The sequence below is a fragment of the Erithacus rubecula genome (genome assembly GCF_903797595.1).
Source record: "Erithacus rubecula genome assembly, chromosome: 6".
NCBI classification, from domain to species: domain Eukaryota; kingdom Metazoa; phylum Chordata; class Aves; order Passeriformes; family Muscicapidae; genus Erithacus; species Erithacus rubecula.
The window spans coordinates 48,732,238-48,749,830 of NC_136688.1; the positions used below are offsets into that span (position 1 = coordinate 48,732,238).

Below are 17,593 nucleotides of genomic sequence, written 5' to 3' on the forward strand. Positions count from 1 at the left end.
TAGTCAAGATTCTTCTGTGGTTTGAGAAGCAGTGCAGGCAAATCTTAGGAAACACAAATCTCATTTGTGATACAGAGAAACCTAAGAACTTACTCACTAAACAACCCTGTCCATGCACTGCCAGACACCTGGCAAGCTTCATCCACAGCCAGCTTTTTTACTGCAGACACAGGACATTTACCAAGAAGAAGCTGGAGGTGCAACAAGACTCAGCCTAACTTTAAAAGATTCTCAATGGTGATTGTCAACTAACTGAAAACCCATGCTGAGAAGCTGATGAACTAAATTCAGGCAAAGATTAATGTTCCAGGGGCTCCCCATCCTCCCAGCATCTGCAGGTTTTAGCTGCACATTTGCAGCACCAGCTTCAGGGTGAACAATCACTTGGGAGATCTCCCCTGTAATCTTCAGCCCCCTCCAGCCATGGCCACTTCTGGAGGAGCCCATGGCTCTGTCTGTGTAGGAAGGAAACATCTCTTACATTTTGCAGGGAGTCTTGGTACTGTGGCAGTGATGAGAGCTGTGACTCAGAGTGGTAAGGGGACAATCCTTTCCTCAGAGTCCTCAGGTCCCCCGTGCTGGACTGCTGCAAAGACAACAGAGAACAGGACAGTTCTTATTAATGAGAAAAAAGAAAGCTGTGCCCCTCTGTCCTGGCTTTTCCCATAACCACATCTGTCCCCTGACCTTTACTTCTCTCTGCACCAACAGTGACAGTGAACAATGTAATAAAATATTTTTTCCATGTCCAGTCCTCATGAAAACACCTGCAGGCAGCTGGAGGTGGACTGTTCAAGGTCTGCTACATTAAGTGATAAAACAGGAAGGCATTTTTGTTCTGCCTAAGTTCCTACATGCTCAATAAAAACATTTGTTGAGAAGCACATTAAAAAAAAAATTTGAGACTTCAGATTAAATCAAAATCAGCAAAAATCCACAAATCCCATATAAACAACAACAAAAAAAAACCCCCAAAAAACCCAAAAAAAAAAAAAAAAAAAAAAAAAAAAAAAAAACAAAAAAAAAAAAAAAAAAAAAAAAAAAACCACCAAAAACAACCCACACCAGGAGACACTTTCTAGATTAAGGGTTTGTAAGCAGTGCTACTATGATTCACCTAAGCTTGCAAAATGTGTGTTGACAGGAACAGTTTCTTATTTGGTTACAAATTTGCTTGCACCCACAGGTCCTAAACATAGTCAAATAAATGAAGGTAATCTATATGACCCTGAAAACCAAATAAATGCAACCAACAGTCTGCACTCACAGGGGAAGGAGTACTGAATAATCTCCCTGGGACAAAGTTTCTGACACATGTTTTTAACTCTCTCTGTGATCTGGAAACTGGGAAGAATGAGAAGTGTTTCTCATTTATAAAAGTGCACCCAGAAAAAGTCAATACACAAGTAGCCAAAATCAAAGGTCTGGGAGAAGATTCTATCTTTATCACCAATAAACATCCTCATTAACTTTTTCATATTTTTAAGAGTATAAAGCAGTGCACTGTCCTCTATTTTAAAGCTAAAAAATCATGACCTTTCAGATTTTTATGCTCCATTAAGACTTTCAACTCCCATTTGCTACAGAAATTATGTTTTCTACTTCAAAAGAACCAAAGAAAAGTCATTGGAGCAATAAAATTTAACAGGAGATCTCATAAATCAACTCAATTGTATATAAATACCCCACAGTAACCCAAAGGTCTGAACATAACACAGACTTTGGAGACTGTTGTCGTGCACAGATCTCTGGAAATAGGGAAACTTCATTTCCATTTGCTGCTCGAAGAGAAGAACTGGTGCACTCTGAGTGGATACATTATTTTCTATCAGTGTCAGAAATATTTTCTTGTATCTACATGGCCTGTTTTAGTTGACATTCAGCTTTGGTTTTATTTCAAAATGTTGTTTTCTTAGGTTAAAACTTTTACAGTGACCCAGTGCTTTCACAACCATTCTAGAGCCCTCACCCTATCAACTTTCCTTTTATAAGCTGTGAAGAGAAGGGCAGCTCTCAAGAAAGACATAATGAGAAATGGATGCTAGTCCTGTATGACCCAATCTGCTGGGAACTGTTGTGTCTCACATGGAATCAAGTGACACAGAATGAGTTCAGCATATCAGATACCTGGGATTCCCCTGAATTTATGAAGAGAGAGGATGTGGCCTGTATTCCTTTCACATTTCACAACAGAGAGTCAGAGAGAGAGAGAGATCTGAAGGAGAGAACTCCTTCTGAAGCTGAAAAGTGACTGCTGCAAAGTGAGTTTCCATTATTCCTGGGAGGTATATAATTTCAAAGAAAGGTTAGCAGGTCACAAAGGAAGATGATAAGAATTATTTACTGGCAGTGTCCCAGGCATGTGATATCTCTTGGTGGTTATCCTGAAAGGATTTCACCTTGGCTGCTTGTGCTCCCAGGGTACTTTTCACTCCTGTGTGTGTGGGGACACAGCAACCTCCTGGAGAGCTCCTGGTGCTGCTCCCCAGTCCCTCAGCTGGCAGCTCAGGAGCTCAGCACTCCTCCCTGACACCTGTGATGTGGCACTGGGGTGGCCAAGGGAAAAGCAGAATAAAACAGCAGAGCCAAAATATGAGGTTGTGTCTTTGTGCTGAGACCCCAGAGGTTGCAGATCTTGAAGTCTCTGCTCCAGAAGAGTTTGTGTTGCCCCAGCAGCACAGATTGCTCAGACTTTTGTAAACCACACTGAGACCTGCAAGATGCCACACGATCATGGGGCACCAGAAATGTAGAAACAGGCCTGAGAGATTTGGTGGATATTTGCTTGCATCCCAGAAACTTGCTGTCTTGCCCCCCAAATCTGAATGGGTTGGTCTACATTGGATTCCTTATGTGTTTTATCACATTACAGCTTGTCCTCACAGAAAGAAAAAGTGCTTTGCCCAACTAAGGAAGGAAGACAACCAAACCCAAGTCCAGACAACACCCAATATCATTCTGTTGTCACTAAAAAAAACACATGTTTAAATTGATTTAATTAACTGTCCTATGCTCCTGCCTGGAGAAAAAGTCTGCATTAATTTCAATTTAACTAAGATTGGTTGAAATTGTGTTGGTAAATACACAGATACAGTCAAAACTCTGCTCTAACAAGTGTTTATAATGGATTAGTTCTATTGCTTTTTTTTAAAGCAAATCCCATTTAAGACTGCACTAGTGTGACAAAACTATTGTTAAGTTGTTTCAGTGGCTGCTGATTATGAATCTGACCTAATGCATTCAATTTGATGGAAAGATTCCCACTGAGTTCAATGAACATCAAAACAAGTTCTTAATTAAAGAACAGAAAGGAAAAAAGAAGAAAAAAATAGGACAAGAAAAACAAAAGACATCTAAGAAATAAAAATGCTGAGCAAAGATCTATCCAGAAGAGGAAGGAGGTGTTTGGAGCAGAGAGTGGGTATGCTAGGGAAAAAAAGAGTCTCCACCTGACATTATTTATATGACATAGAAATGTCTGAGATGCCTGTCAGAGATGCTCAGAGTAAACTTTTTCCTCCCACTGTCTGTCATAAATCCAGCTCCTTTCATAAACCCTCCACTCAATGCAATTTTTCTTCTATATTTTCTAGAAGTTATTTGGGAATGTTACTTTAATTGCTTGTGGTTTTTTACAACAGGATACCAATCACAGCTCTGCACTATTTATCTTCCCTGTACTAAAAGCAAATGTGTATTTTTTCACCATAGAAAGAAAGCTGCTTTTTCTTCCTTTTTAAAATGAAAATGGTGCAGTGACACATATTCAACAGACCTCCCTAAACGTTTGCACATTCCTTGGGCTTTGCTATCAGTGTTAGAGCTAACCAGGGAAAGAAAGTGAATCCCTCATTAAAAAGCAATATGACTAATGATGCATCAGAATGAGTAGCCATTACTCCACTTAAACCTAAATTAAAAATCCTGGTATTTGCATTGTCAATTCACTCACAAAATGAAATCTCTTATTACCTTACCCAATTTTCATTACTGAGATGTAAGTGGATCCCAAATTGCTTTTCCAGTCAGAAAGACATTTTAAAAGTAGAATCCTTGATCATCTCTGTTCATCATCATTGCTGGAGATTATCTCAACATATCTATAATAAGTTATCCTTCAGGTAAAATCACTTCACATTTCTAGAGTTTCAAGGAATTTATCAGCAAAATCATTTTCATCTCAACTAAAACTCCATGGGAGCATGCAGTCTCAATTGAACTTTTATTGGAAATGTTTCCCTAGAGGAGAAGCAGAGACAGGAGGGATACAGCAAAGAACAAGTGAGGACTCAGGTGATTCACACACTTGTCCCCAGCAAACACCAAAAACTGGCCACTGACTTCTCCAGAGTGGCTCTTGCTCTCTTACTGTGAATATTTTTCAAACTCTAGTTTCATCCATTGTTTTTTTAAAAAATAAATAAATAAATATTTTTAAAACTAGGCAGGACTTAAGAGTAACCTCAGAAGATACCATTCTTGGACCAAAGCCCAAGCAGGACCTTTGTTAGCCTGTTATGAAACAAATGGACACAGGCATGCCCCTCCCACCAGGGAAAGGAGTTTGGCCTTCTCCTATAAATGAGAAAAGAGTAGGGCCAACAATTCAAGGCTTTTTGTAAAAATACACTGCAAACCCAACTGTGTAGAAAACAGAAGCAATTTGATGGGTGGAAAGTGGTATTTTCCATAACAAATAATGTATAATTTTAAATGCTGGAGATAGAAATTAAAGACTTGGTGCTTACCAAAGACTAAAATTACATTAAAAAAAAAAAGCCAAAACAAAACAATGAAAAAACAGCAAACACTTGTTCCTATCAAAGCTTTCTACCCTGCTAGTAAACAGAAGAAATGGTGGCCTCTGACTTCTTGACCCTCTGTGCTGAGTGATTCAATTGAAAAATAACACAAATAACACAAGAAGATGGATGGTGTTTGTGGTATTTTAAGGTCAAAGTACTATGAAGAAACATTTATTTTCCTTTCTGTTCCTATCCAGTAAAGTCAGATCAGTGCTGTGGCCATGTTGGACCAACTGTGAAGATAAAGTGTTGAAAACTTAGAGACAAGTCAGACAAATTATCTTTTCTGTTACCCTTCAGTGTTACTTCTGCTAGAAGGGAGAAAAAAGAAGGCAAATATTTAATTCTGAAATACTTTGATGCAACAAAATGACTGTTCTTAACATAAATTAAACACAGAAAGACAGAAACTTACTTGACAGAAAGTTCTCAGCATTTATGGGAGATTAGCAAAAAATTATTTCAATTAGAATTATGTTCTGAAGTGACTGAGGAAAATTAAAAAGCAGCACTGTCAGCTCCCAGTAATTCATGAATTAGCATTCAAAACAGGGTCGTTACATAAGAATCCCTTTAATTGAAAACACTTTTTTCTCCTTTCACATAAGTTGTGGCAGTTGAAGGCTAAAAGGGGTTAAAAAAAGTATTTAATCACAAATGATCAGTTTGACCCTGTGCCCAGTGGAAATATTAAAGCCTTCACAAAGGGTCACAGCTTGTCCCCATGGGCTGTGGGGTCATTTGGGAGCAATTTGGGTGTCTAAGCACGGGCATCCCGTGCCTGAGCATACCCCTGGAGCCCTGGTGGATGTGACAAAAGGCTGCCAGGATCCTTCTGCTGCAGGCAGGAGCCAGCAGGGACAGCAGCCCCTGGGGACTACAGCTCTTCACCTCTCTGAAACTCATTTCTACCCCCCTGCATTGTCAAAACTGCCTCTCCTGGTTCACAAGTCATTTTTAACAACACACAACAAAGCACCAAATTGAAGGTCAGGAACCCCTTTTTGTTTACCTCTGGGAGTATAAAGGGATGGCAAAATGTGTCCAGAGCACAGAGAATCAAGCAGACATGAGTCACTGACAGCAGACTTCCCAAAGGACTGTCATTTCCGAGGGTTTATAATAATCAGCTTCATTTTCCTACAATGCAGACCCACTTGCACTAAGCTCAAGAGACAGCAGATTACACACGGCAGCACTTAAATGTATTAATATTATATCTGCTTTCAATGTAACTTTAGAAGAAATTATGTAACAGCCTGAAATGCAACTAGATGGAAAGGAATACTGCAAGGAACTCAATATTGACAAAAGAACATACCCTTACTGACAGCAGTTCAGATGATTTTCTTTGGACAAATTATTATGCCACACCATCACCCAGCCCTCTGACAGACATGCAATTTCCATTTTTCAGTGGCTGCCTCCCCTTTTACAAAGCACAGGATTTCCTTTGGCCATCATTTAAACATTAGAGTGAACTTAGTCCTCAGCAGTGGGGCAAAGGACATCACACCTTGAACCTTGTAACCTCATAAAGATTTTGGCTTATGATTTGGGTAATTCTCTACATGGGAAATAAAAATCTATTTTAAAAAAATCATTCTTACTTCAGATTTTAGTTTCATCCCATAAATCTTGGATGTTAGATGGAAAACTGTTGAAACCTTGGCTTTTGGTTATATACATTTGTGAAGAGAAAAAAAAATGCAGAAGGTTTTGTTTCAGGCCACTATTTCAGGCTGCTTTCATCTTTATGAACTCTTGTACTGCCCATTACCTGGATGACTTGTCTGTCAGTGTAATATAAATTCTTAAACTACCAGCAACAATAGTCTAAACCATAATTGTTCCAGTAATTGAAACTGCCTCAATTTTGACACTCAACAACCCATTGTTTGCAACTGAGTAATTAAATGGAAGGTTTAGCTCAAAACCTTTTTCTGTTTTTATTTCCTGTAGCAATTTAGCTGAAAGTGCATACCTCATGTAGGCAAATGGCATTGATTTGAACTTGGCAAAAATACAGATATTACTAACCAATGTCTTTTGCACAAGTGCAGAATGGAAATAAAAATAAATTAATGGCATATTTAATACATTCAGATGATTAGAAAATGGAAATCACCAACATTAGCAAGTGAAAGAATAGGCAATCAGAGCCCTAAACAACCAGCAGCAGTATTAAAAGGCAGCCCCCCAGCTCCAAAATGCTGCTCGTGGATGCATTAGCTCTCTCTACCTTACTGAAATTTTGTGGTAAGATGTTGCAGTCAGCCAGCTAGAAGGGAACAGAAGAACATTATACATGTGGAAACTTAACAGAAATAAAGTTATTTTATCATCTTGAAAAAAAATGCATCTTTACTACAGGTGAACAAATGGTCTTACATGTAGCACTTGGTAAGGTAATATCATTATTTGAATTTCAACCCCTTTCCCTATATTCATGAATGAAGCCTTGAAGAACCCATTGCACAAACATTAATATCTTACTGTCCAGATTCAGATCATGGTGATGCCCCCAAAACAAACAGTTGATAAAGTTTGATCACCTTACTCTTCCTCACAGCTACAGGCATTTTACCACACCTGCAGAGGTCAATGGCACTGCCAGAGCACACAGCTCTGTGACAACAACCTGGCCCAGGGCAGCCTTAGGTGTCACAGCAGAGCAGTGATATCTTGCTGAGCCAAAGCAAAGCAGGAGCACATCTCAAATAACAGGAGGAGGTGCAAAGCACCTGCCTTGCACAGCTCTCACAGGAGCATCAGGGCAATGGCCCCTGTTTCTCATGACCTCAGCACCACAAGTGACTGGCCCTGTCAGGCAGCCTTGTGCCCCAGAGAACATCCCCTACCACATGACCTTGCACAAATATTTCCCCCTTATCTCATTAATCCGTGTTTTAGTGCCTCACGCACCAGGAATCTGAGGGATGGGCAATTTCACTGTGTGAAGCTAGCAAATAATTGAATTAAGGTTCAGTAATTGCAGTTATCACTACAAGACATATTCAAGCAAAAATAAGCTCAGCAAAGCACATATCTGACTTTAAGTATATGTGAAGAGTCCCATTAGCTTCAGCAGCATTTACCAGGCAAGTTGGAAATCACACACATGAGAGCGCAATAAAAAAATCAACGTATTTGATTTTGAAAGAAACTCTGCAAATAAGGAAAAAAAATTAAGGGATGAGATTAAAACTATTTAACATCTTCCATGTCATGCAGTAATATGAGCTTTCTGTAACAGGGGAGATTAAACTCCCTCACACTGGTTCATATCCCTGTTGTACATGCAGCACATCTGGGGATCACTCGAACTGGTGACAAAGGCTTCAGAGGATAAGGGTCTGTCAAAACACCTTTTCCCCTGATTGCTTCTTCAGTACTCAGCCAGGAGGTCACAAGCAGAGCCTCAGCCAGTTCCATCAGTAAATCCATTTTTAGTAGTTCATGTGGAATTGGAAATGCATTTGGGCATTGTGCCATGGCTGGATCTCAGCCATTCAGAATGTAGCACAGGAATGAGGATCCCCACTTCTGCCTAGGCTCTGACTTCTCCCTCACATCATGATCTGTGTTCATAGAAGCTGGAGGGGCAACCAGATTTCACCTGGTTGCACTGGTTGACAGCTGGAAGTCTCTATTGTTGGGGGAGCTAACAACTTTGGGGAAGGCAGGAGAGTCAGTAAGAGGCTTAGCAGATTATACCATGTAAAATCACTCTTGGAAAAATACTTTTATTAGTACCTCTGTGGGGTACAGGATATAAAAGTAGTGCAGCTTTCAAACCTCTTCATTCTCTGTAGCAACTGAGGCAGGGAACTCTAGTACACTGTTAATATTCAAGAATGTCTGTATTTTTGTCCTCTTGTTTTAGATCTGCAGAGAAAGATCAAGCCCATAACTCACAGGATACTCAGATAATCAGTTCAAACCAAATTGCAGTATATAATTATAATCACACAACTGGCAGGCTTTGCTCAAGAGGAAATATGAGCTGGCACAGCTGAGAGATCCAACTATCACAGCCTATAACCCAAACAGAAATGCAGCTCAATAGTTAACAAAGCCAAATGGAGCTATAGCCACTGGCTTTTGGTGCAGCCCAAGTCTGGTCTGTGGCTTGCCTGCCATGAGTTTCAGAGCCACAGACTAATAGAGCCCATCATGGCTCATTAGAACCAAAATCAGTGTCTTTACTAGGGGTACCAGTGGAGAAACCACAAAATGCTGCCCCAGTCCTCCAGGGAAGTTGATGTTGACATGGAGGAGCATCAAGCATCCCCTGGCATCACCTTTCATTTCCTCCTGTCAACTGCACTCCAGGCAAGGAGGTCAAAGGGAACCACTGCACCTCCCCCCAGAATTGCAGCCACAGAGCCACTGCAAGACTAGCTCCATGGAAAACAAAACAAAACTGAAAATCTTGTCATAAACTTACAGTTTTGAGTAAAGAGGCTTTTTTCTTTCTCAAAGCAATGATTAACATCCTTCTTTCCTACTGTCGCCTTAGTTGTTTTCGGATGTCAAGACTCTGAATTTTTCTTGATCTGGGCTTGAATTTGGCATTTTACTCATTGCAAAAATCTGTTTTAAGCCTCTGCAGTTATTGCACAGTTTGCCCTCAAGACATTTCTCAGTACTTCTCAGATGGACGGATCACTGAGGCTCTGTGTACTTTGAACCTCTCCACATGTTTCAAAGACTCAAAAAGCTGCTTCTTCATAGCCTGATCTAACTGCAATTAAGAGCTTTTTCCCTGGCCCTGTCCTCATACAGAGAAAAAAAGTGGAATTTAGTGAAATTATTACAAAGCTGGTTAAGCACAGGATATGACTAATCCTGTATTTCACAGCTGGAGGTTAAACTGAGCCTCATTAAACCCAATGTTGTTGCTTACCCACAACAGAAATAAATGGGGCATGACAGAGCTTTGCATGTGTGCATCTCTCTCACACACACTCCAACACTGAAATTCAGCTCCAGCCCTTCCAAAATTTTAAGTTGCAAGAAATTATATGATGGTCTCAAATTTGTAAGACTCAATTTAACCCAGTATGTCCTGTCTATCTGTTAGTTGACATCTGGATCCAGATCTTTTGAATTATATTTCCTAGGTTTTTAGGGAATTCTATTTACATTCTCCAAAAATCCCTGGATACCACAGGTGACAGCCCCCAGAACACACAGTGCACCACCTAGATTTCATAACAAGTTGCAAAAGCTCATTTCTGTCACTGATTGTGCATTTTGGAAGTGCATGAATGCAGAGAATACTTATTTTGGTAGGTAGCAGCTCAAACCCCTGATGTCCAAAGTAAACAGAAGGAACTCCACTGTCTTAGAGTATTGAAGGTATTTTGAACACCTCCTATAAAACTGTACATTTCTTATTTGGGAAGGAAAAACATTTATTCAATAAATACACATTGTTACTTACATCTCAAGTCAATTTATTGAATAGCAAATTGGTCAGATCAGTCTTGTCATTGTAATTCATAAAAGGAGGTGAAATGGAACACACTTGGACATTGACTAGTTTTGCATGTCTTGGTTTCAATTCTTTTTTTATTATTCTTCTTCCACAACTAAGGAAGGAACATTTGAGGGATTCTCTTATCATATTTTGCATTTACACATGTAAGCAATGCAGTGCACTCTCAAAGCTGTATCAAAGTTTTGGTCTCAAGAGAGAAGGTCTCATGAAAATCTGTTTCTTCAAGAGGTGTACTTCAAAATGCATGGAGTCCTCTATGCACAGGAATTCTCACTGCTGACTTGAAAGGAGTATTTGGATGTGACCCCAAATATGAATCTCCAATTTTATTACTTAAAAGTAATATGCAGCTAAACATTGAAACACTGTCTAAAAATGCTAATAGAGAAACTGAGGGCACATCACCTTCAGTATTCTGAATTTAAATAGAAACCAACTGCCTGGAAAGCTTTCATGTCTGAGTAGCTCTGTATTACGAAAAAAAAATCCAATTTCCCTTGTGAGACCTTAAATTAAAGCAATTATACTTATCCTCCTCACACACAAACAATAGGTAGGCTTTGGGGAAATCAGACAGGTTTGTAACTCTGTTGCTGCCGTGGTGAGCGTGTGCAGCGCTCCTGGCACAAGCCATGGCTCAGACAAACCTCCAGAGCCAGTTCTGAGAGAGGCCCCAATGCCAAAGACCTTCCAGCAGCTCTGAGAGCCGAGAGGCAGCTCCACAGGCATGAACTGTTCATGGCAGACTTGGCACAGACTCTGCTGATAATAAAACAACAGAGGAAATTGCACTCTGACTCTCCTGAAGCCAGGCAGCACATTGTGGGCAATTTCTTTTTCTCCTCCTTGGGAAGAGATCAGGCTCTCCACTGAATGGCATTTACATCTTTGCTCTTTGCAGTACTGAGGATTGTCAGGCTCTTTTCCACCCTGGGGTCCAGATTCCCCCCTTGTTTTCAGAAGAGTATGGTGGAAATTGCCTGCTGAGTGCATGGTTGTGCCAAGATCCTGTTTGCCTAAGAATTGTGGCAACCTGCAGATGCTATGACCATGGAAGTTCCCTGCTCAAACACCTCAGCTCTGTTTTAATAGCAGTGTTACAGGCATTGCCTACTATCATTTTTATTAACTCTACAGTAGCAGCCTTCTTTTAATTCAGGAAAAGCATGCCGTTTCTTAAAAATAAGACTAAGAACAGTTTTCAAGAACTTTTAGGGATGCTCTAAAGATTTTTCCAAGGATACTCTAAATCCCAGGCAGCTAGCAGGCTGAACTGCTGTGAAGTGTTGGTGCCACTGAAGTCTATTTGGCAATTTTAATTAAATACTCCTATATTCCTCATAAATCTCAAGGGCTGTCACTCCCTAAAGAAGAATTTTTTTGTTTCTGCTCTGCACCAGGGGACTTGAAATTTCCCATGAAAGAGCCACGAGGACTTCATTGTCAAACATCCAGTCACTTAGAGCCTCACCTGCCCAATGCATCTGGCTTCTTTAAAAGCTGGGCTTTTTGAAATAAAGGTGTGTTATGTGCCCTGAGCAACTCTGAACAGAAAAATGCCTCTGGCATTCCTGCACTCAAGGGAAAAGGTAGACACAGCTCAGCAGAGACTATAAACCAAAAGGAGTTCTGACAGCCAGCCCATGGTGCACAGTACTTAGTTACAAGGAGAGAGGAAAGTGATGAGTCCACAGAGCCTATAAACTACAGCTTTAGCTAAAAGTGCTCAATCCTTGTGTGCATACAGTATGAGCTGAAAATGCAAAATAACGTGAAAGAATGGCCAGAAGTTTGTTACCCTAATTATTTCTAAAATGTATGCATTAGTTATGAAACTCCTCAGAACTGACCTTTGGAGCTCCTAAATGTTGTAAATACAGGTCTCCCTGGCCTTAAGGGGAAGTGTGTAATTAAAAATTCCTTTTTGTCCAAGGGGCAGCATGAAGCACCTTAAGGGGTCTATTTTGTGCTTGGACACTTCTAGCTCAGAGGAATGGAAAGCAAATATGGTCTCCCACCTCAGGGATTGTATCTTAGCAATATGGAAGGTCAAAGAGACACTACTAAAGAAAGGTTCACAGCTCCTCTGGGCATTTCCCACAATGACACAGAGGAAAATCAAGACTTTATCCATGTGATATTGCACAGACCAAATGCATGCATGTTTGCACCACAACTAAAACTTCCAGAAACCAGCTACACCTGTGAGAAAGGGTCACACCACACCCATCAGGCTTTGTGGGGTCTTTGCTACTGTGGCTACACCACAGACACCTACCAGCCCTGAAGAGCAGCACTGAGTAGTGGCATATGCTACAACCTCTCCACAAACAATATAAACCAAAAGGGCAAAAGTTGTGGGTTGCCAGAACTGCTGCCAGAGATTTTTCCTTTCCTCCCATTGCACTGTGACTTATGAGATGGCATTTCTTCATCTCCAAGAGTAAAAAAGCTCCCTCCACTAACCTGTTCAAATAAGTCAGTAGAAACAGAAAGAAATAGAAACAGAAAGCGTGGTTCCCAGCACACCTATGCTGCAGGTGACATGTACAGTGCAGAGCAGCTTCCAGGCATGGGCTGGGAAGTTTTTGCCTGTCCCACTGAGGCTTATAGAGAAAGGATAGCAGGGAAAGCAGGAGAAGAAGTGCAAGCTCGGGATCCTTGGCAACAGCTTGATTCCAGAAGGGGCTACAAAGACACCACCTCTCAGCATACCTTCACTCCAGAGATGCTGAAGAGGATAAAGCAACAAATTTCACTCAGGATGCACCAGCCATCAAAGGGGTATTGTGTCACTGGCCACTGGAATATAAATCCAGCCATAAAGCTCACAAATATCCTTTGCAGCACCGGCCTTCTCAGGTTTCTCTGGATGGAGCACTATTTCAGCTCTGTGTTTAGCAGTTGGAGGGAAGCCAGGAAGACTTCCATAACCACCCCTGATTTGTTAATCCCTTAATGCACAGGCACTGTTTGTTACTTAGGACGTCAGGTTTCATCGCTCCTCAGCACGCTGGTGATAGAACTTCTTGACACCAGGCTGCAAATATTATTGCAAAGTCAATACTCCCAGGGAGAAAGCCAAGCCGAGTTAAAATGTGACTTTGGTGTTGACAAGCCAGTTTGGCACTGCAGAGTTCAAACAGCCAAGATCACCTGGCAACTTTCAAAACAGAAGAAAGTTTGCCAGGATCCTTTTTGACTAGAGATTTATCCCAAGATCCGCATGGTAACAGCTAAACACTTTCCCATCAAAGCAAGTAAAGACACAGTAAGTGGATTATACTTTTTGGGAAAGTGCTGGGAGCTATATGTACATATGCATGTGAGTTTGTGTTTATACAGATTTTCCTAATCTTTCTCATTAAAGGAGAAAAAAGCCCAGATCTGGGTGTGTAGCATGACAGGCTGGAGGTGATGCAGCTCAGCTCCCAGGGAGTTCAGCCAGCCCATAGTAGCATCAACAGTCCTGTTGCCCTAAGGAAAGGTGACTCCCTCCTTATAATAAATAGTTATTTCTGAATGTGATCTAAAAGAAGTTGGATCCTAGTCTTTTTGGAGAGCCATTGAGACATCACACAGGGGCTGCACAGCACCTCACAGGCAGGCTGATCAGTGCCCACTGGGGAGGTGGCTGGCCTCCCCCAGAACACACAGCTGTTTTAAGGTAGTTTCTCTCCCTCCTGGATTCAAATATTTGTAATAACACAGCCCAAAAGGTGATGGCTCCTGAGAACAGTGAAGGAAAAGGCACAGCCTTCATACTCAGGGCAGCATGTAGGTGAAGGGTTGATAACTGAGCCTGAAGCACAACCCAAAATTAATTTGGTTTCATCCTCCCAATGCAATAAGCCCATGCAGCTATGCAGACCCTATTCATTTTCACCATTAACTACCAATTTTTTCTTGACCTCCCAAGGCAGATCTGTCAGAGTAATGAGCTCAGTTGTGGCAGGACAAAGCTAGGCCAAGGGCACACTGTGCCATCCCCAAACCCATGCCCACCCCAGCTGCCCACACAGAGATGTGCCATCAATAGCTGCAATCAAACAGTCGGGCTTCGACCGCCACCAGACACAGCTCAGTCTGGGAGAAGGACAGGGGGTAAAATCAAATCAGCAATCAATTAATACACGAAGCAACCACAAAGCTGTTGAGTTGAGCACCCTTTTGGGGTTTAACCCTTTGGTGCCCTATGAGTTTTTTTCATAGCTAGTAATATCAATGAGTCTGATGGGAAAAAGGGCTAATCTTTAAAAAAGCTCAGAATCAGGTCAAAATGTGTATTTCTGAAAAAAAAAAAAAAATTGAAAAAAATTACATTATTAAAATTTCAGTACACATCGAGCTCTTTATTATTTTTTATTTATTTTCAATGAGAACATTTTAGAAATGTGATCCTGGAACAATCTATTCTCTATTTTGGTAAAAGGCAAAGAACAGCACAACATAACTGGCAAAAAGGCACTTAAAAATATATTACAAGGCTTTTTTATTTCCAGTCCTTATAATTGGAAGAATCTGGAACAAAATGACTGTGAAACATGGTGCTTGAAGTAAGAAGCAAAGTATAGAAAAAAAAAAAGTTTAAAATGACAGGAAAGTAGAACATAAAAACAGTGAAAGGATGCAAAGAACAGGAAAAAAGGGTAACTTTTCTGATGGTTTAAATAGACAGAGCCTCATTGAATGCAGCAGTGCTGCCCCTGTTTACACCAACTGCTGTGTTTTACAGGGGATCCAGAGGACATACCAGACAGAATGGCTGTTTTCTTCTCACTGCTTGACATTGCTACATAAAGACAGGTAAGCATCATGAGTGATCAAAAGCACAGTGGCACATGGAATAGACTTTGAAAGGGAGATGGAAGCAAAAAGTGCCCCTTTAGAGAGTCTGTTCAGATTTAAGTAGCATCTCAAATAAAAGCTGTTGCCTGCACCACACACAACTGTTCCCAAGGCTGTATTTTGACAACAGTCTCCTCTTTCAACAAGATAAAAGTCAATGTAAATGGGCAAGCAAGACAAAATCCTACAGCAAGGACACAGGCAGAGCTGGACTCTCAGAGCATCCTCAGGTGAGCAGAGCTAAGGAGCTCTGAAGAGAAGCATTAATGCATCTCTGAAACATCCACACACACTAACAGAGGATTCACTTTTTTTTCCTTCTTTTTTTTAATTTTAACAAAAGTAGGCCAAATTCTGTCTGTGTGGGGTTAATACAAATTGTGCTCTTCCTGAGCAGGATGTTTACCAAAGCCATTGTTCATTATGGTATTGGTATCAAATGATCAGTCAGACACAACCATATGGAAATAGGAGAACTGAGCCACACTAATATCTATTAAGCAATAAAACCTACCTGGGAAAGAAGCTTGTTGTCATCCTCCAGGAGTTTCACTTTTGTTTCAAGTTGCCTGATGTAGTTGGAAGATGAATCTTAAGGAAAAGAGAAAAAAAAACAAACACATTTAAGTTTCTTGTGTTAAGGCAGGTATTGTCAGAAGCAACACATTTCTCCACTCTGTAGAAGGCAAGTTTGGGAATGACTTGATGAATAAAACCCTATGTGTGAAGGGTGAGGAGGGACTCCATCAAAGGTTTTTTTCACTAAAAAGCTGAGACTCAACAACAGCAATATCTTCTGTAAATCTGCATCAATGCCAGTGTGAGGGGTTGGTGATACAGAAGGAAAGTGAAGTGAAAACACTGTGTTTTGTATTCTCATAAAAGTAATTTCCTAGTTTTGAAAGCTATTCTCATTCACCTAGAATGCACCAAAATACTCCACAACAGAACAAGATGTTTTCTTTTAGGTTTGAATAAACAACCGCACCAGCCACGTGCCTTTTTCTTTCAAAAACAACTGAGAAACTCACAAAACCAAGCTGTTGGCACAGCTCTAAGAGGAGGTCAGTGCCACAACTCCCAGTGCTGTAAAAGGGGGAGAAGTGTATTCAGCAAGGCCACAGAGCTGCAGCATGCACACAGCCTGACACACACACAAGTGCCTAACCAGGACATCTGTTTTTTTCTAGTGGAAGCACGTGACACTACCCAGAAAAACACCAGGACAATAAAACAGGGAATACCCTCACATAAAATGGTAATGTTCAAGCTGAAGGAATGCAATGGCCAGTTTACCATTGCAGCAACACCAGATAGGTGGTCTGGCATAGAAGATAAGTCACTGGAGGGCTCTGTGGGTGGCTTACTGCTCTCCAAAGCATCTGGCTTTTGTTCTGAACCATGCTTTGAAGAAACACATTTGAAAATTTCACAGGGGAGAAAATAAAGGAAACTGGGAAAACCTTTTCTCCATTTTCATTATACTTTGATGATCTCATCTATACAATTGGATCTTTGCACAATTTCTCCTCCACTTGTAATTTGAGTAGCAGAAGCCATGAGCTGTTATAGCAGGAGGAAAAGTTTTGCAACATAAATATATGAAAAATTCCAATCCTTTTCCACACCTCTAAAAGGGCTAAATTATGATTTCCCTCATCTCATTTATTATGGCATGACTGCAGAAGCCACTGTTCAACCCCAGGAATTTTTGTTGAGTGTGAATGGGGAAAGAATCAGGTGTTTGCACAAGGGCCCCAGTGTCAGTGGGTGTGTGCTGCAGTGGCCAGCACCTTTTGGGATCAGCACCTTTTGGGATCAGCACCTTTTGGGATCAGCACTCCCATGGGGAGCAGGCACCTCTGGCTGCAGCTCTGGCAAACCAACACCCACCCACACACACGTGTGAGGTTTAGGCTGGCTCTGTGCTAAACAGCTTCTCTCTGCCTTTGCCAGTGGCTGCCAAATGCACTCAGCACTAAGCCTGAATGCTCTGCTGGCCACTCTGGGGGCAGCTCAGCAAAAGGGCTAGCAGGGAAGCTACAGCTAATCACTGAGACTGCTTTGGCCACTCAAGGGAAAAACTGGAATATGCTCAAAAAAGTGCTACCATAGACCAGTGCCAAACCACACAAAGGAACAGCAGGATGGATCTGAGTCAAGTGCCCATCTAAAGCACACTCTCAGAGGAAAAATGCTCAGTTTTTTGACTGGATTATGCTTTGTTCAAACCCAGGAAATCCAAATAAGTCCTCATGAGAAAGGTTAAGGAGACACTGTAGGGAGCTGTGTAAGTTCAGTGAACAGCTTAAGTGGTGACAAGCTTCACAGCAATGTTGGCTTGAGCTGCAGGGACCACAGACTCAGCCCAACAACCACCCTAAAATAGAGGAGTCTCCAGGCCAGGGGAGAAGAGAGCAAACCTAGTAGGTTA

At 41.1% G+C, this 17,593-nt stretch overlaps 1 protein-coding gene across 1 annotated transcript in view; it reads right to left on the reverse strand.

Moving 5' to 3' along the window:
• CCDC85C (coiled-coil domain containing 85C) overlaps nucleotides 1-17,593 on the reverse strand; it is a 106,736-nt gene that overhangs the window by 24,803 nt on the left and 64,340 nt on the right. Inside the window, exons 2-3 of the mRNA XM_079308202.1 lie at nucleotides 15,674-15,750; nucleotides 482-586 (exon numbers count right to left, since the gene is read on the reverse strand). Of these exons, the coding sequence (XP_079164328.1) occupies nucleotides 482-586; nucleotides 15,674-15,750 (182 nt within the window). The remainder of the gene's footprint in view (nucleotides 1-481; nucleotides 587-15,673; nucleotides 15,751-17,593) is intronic.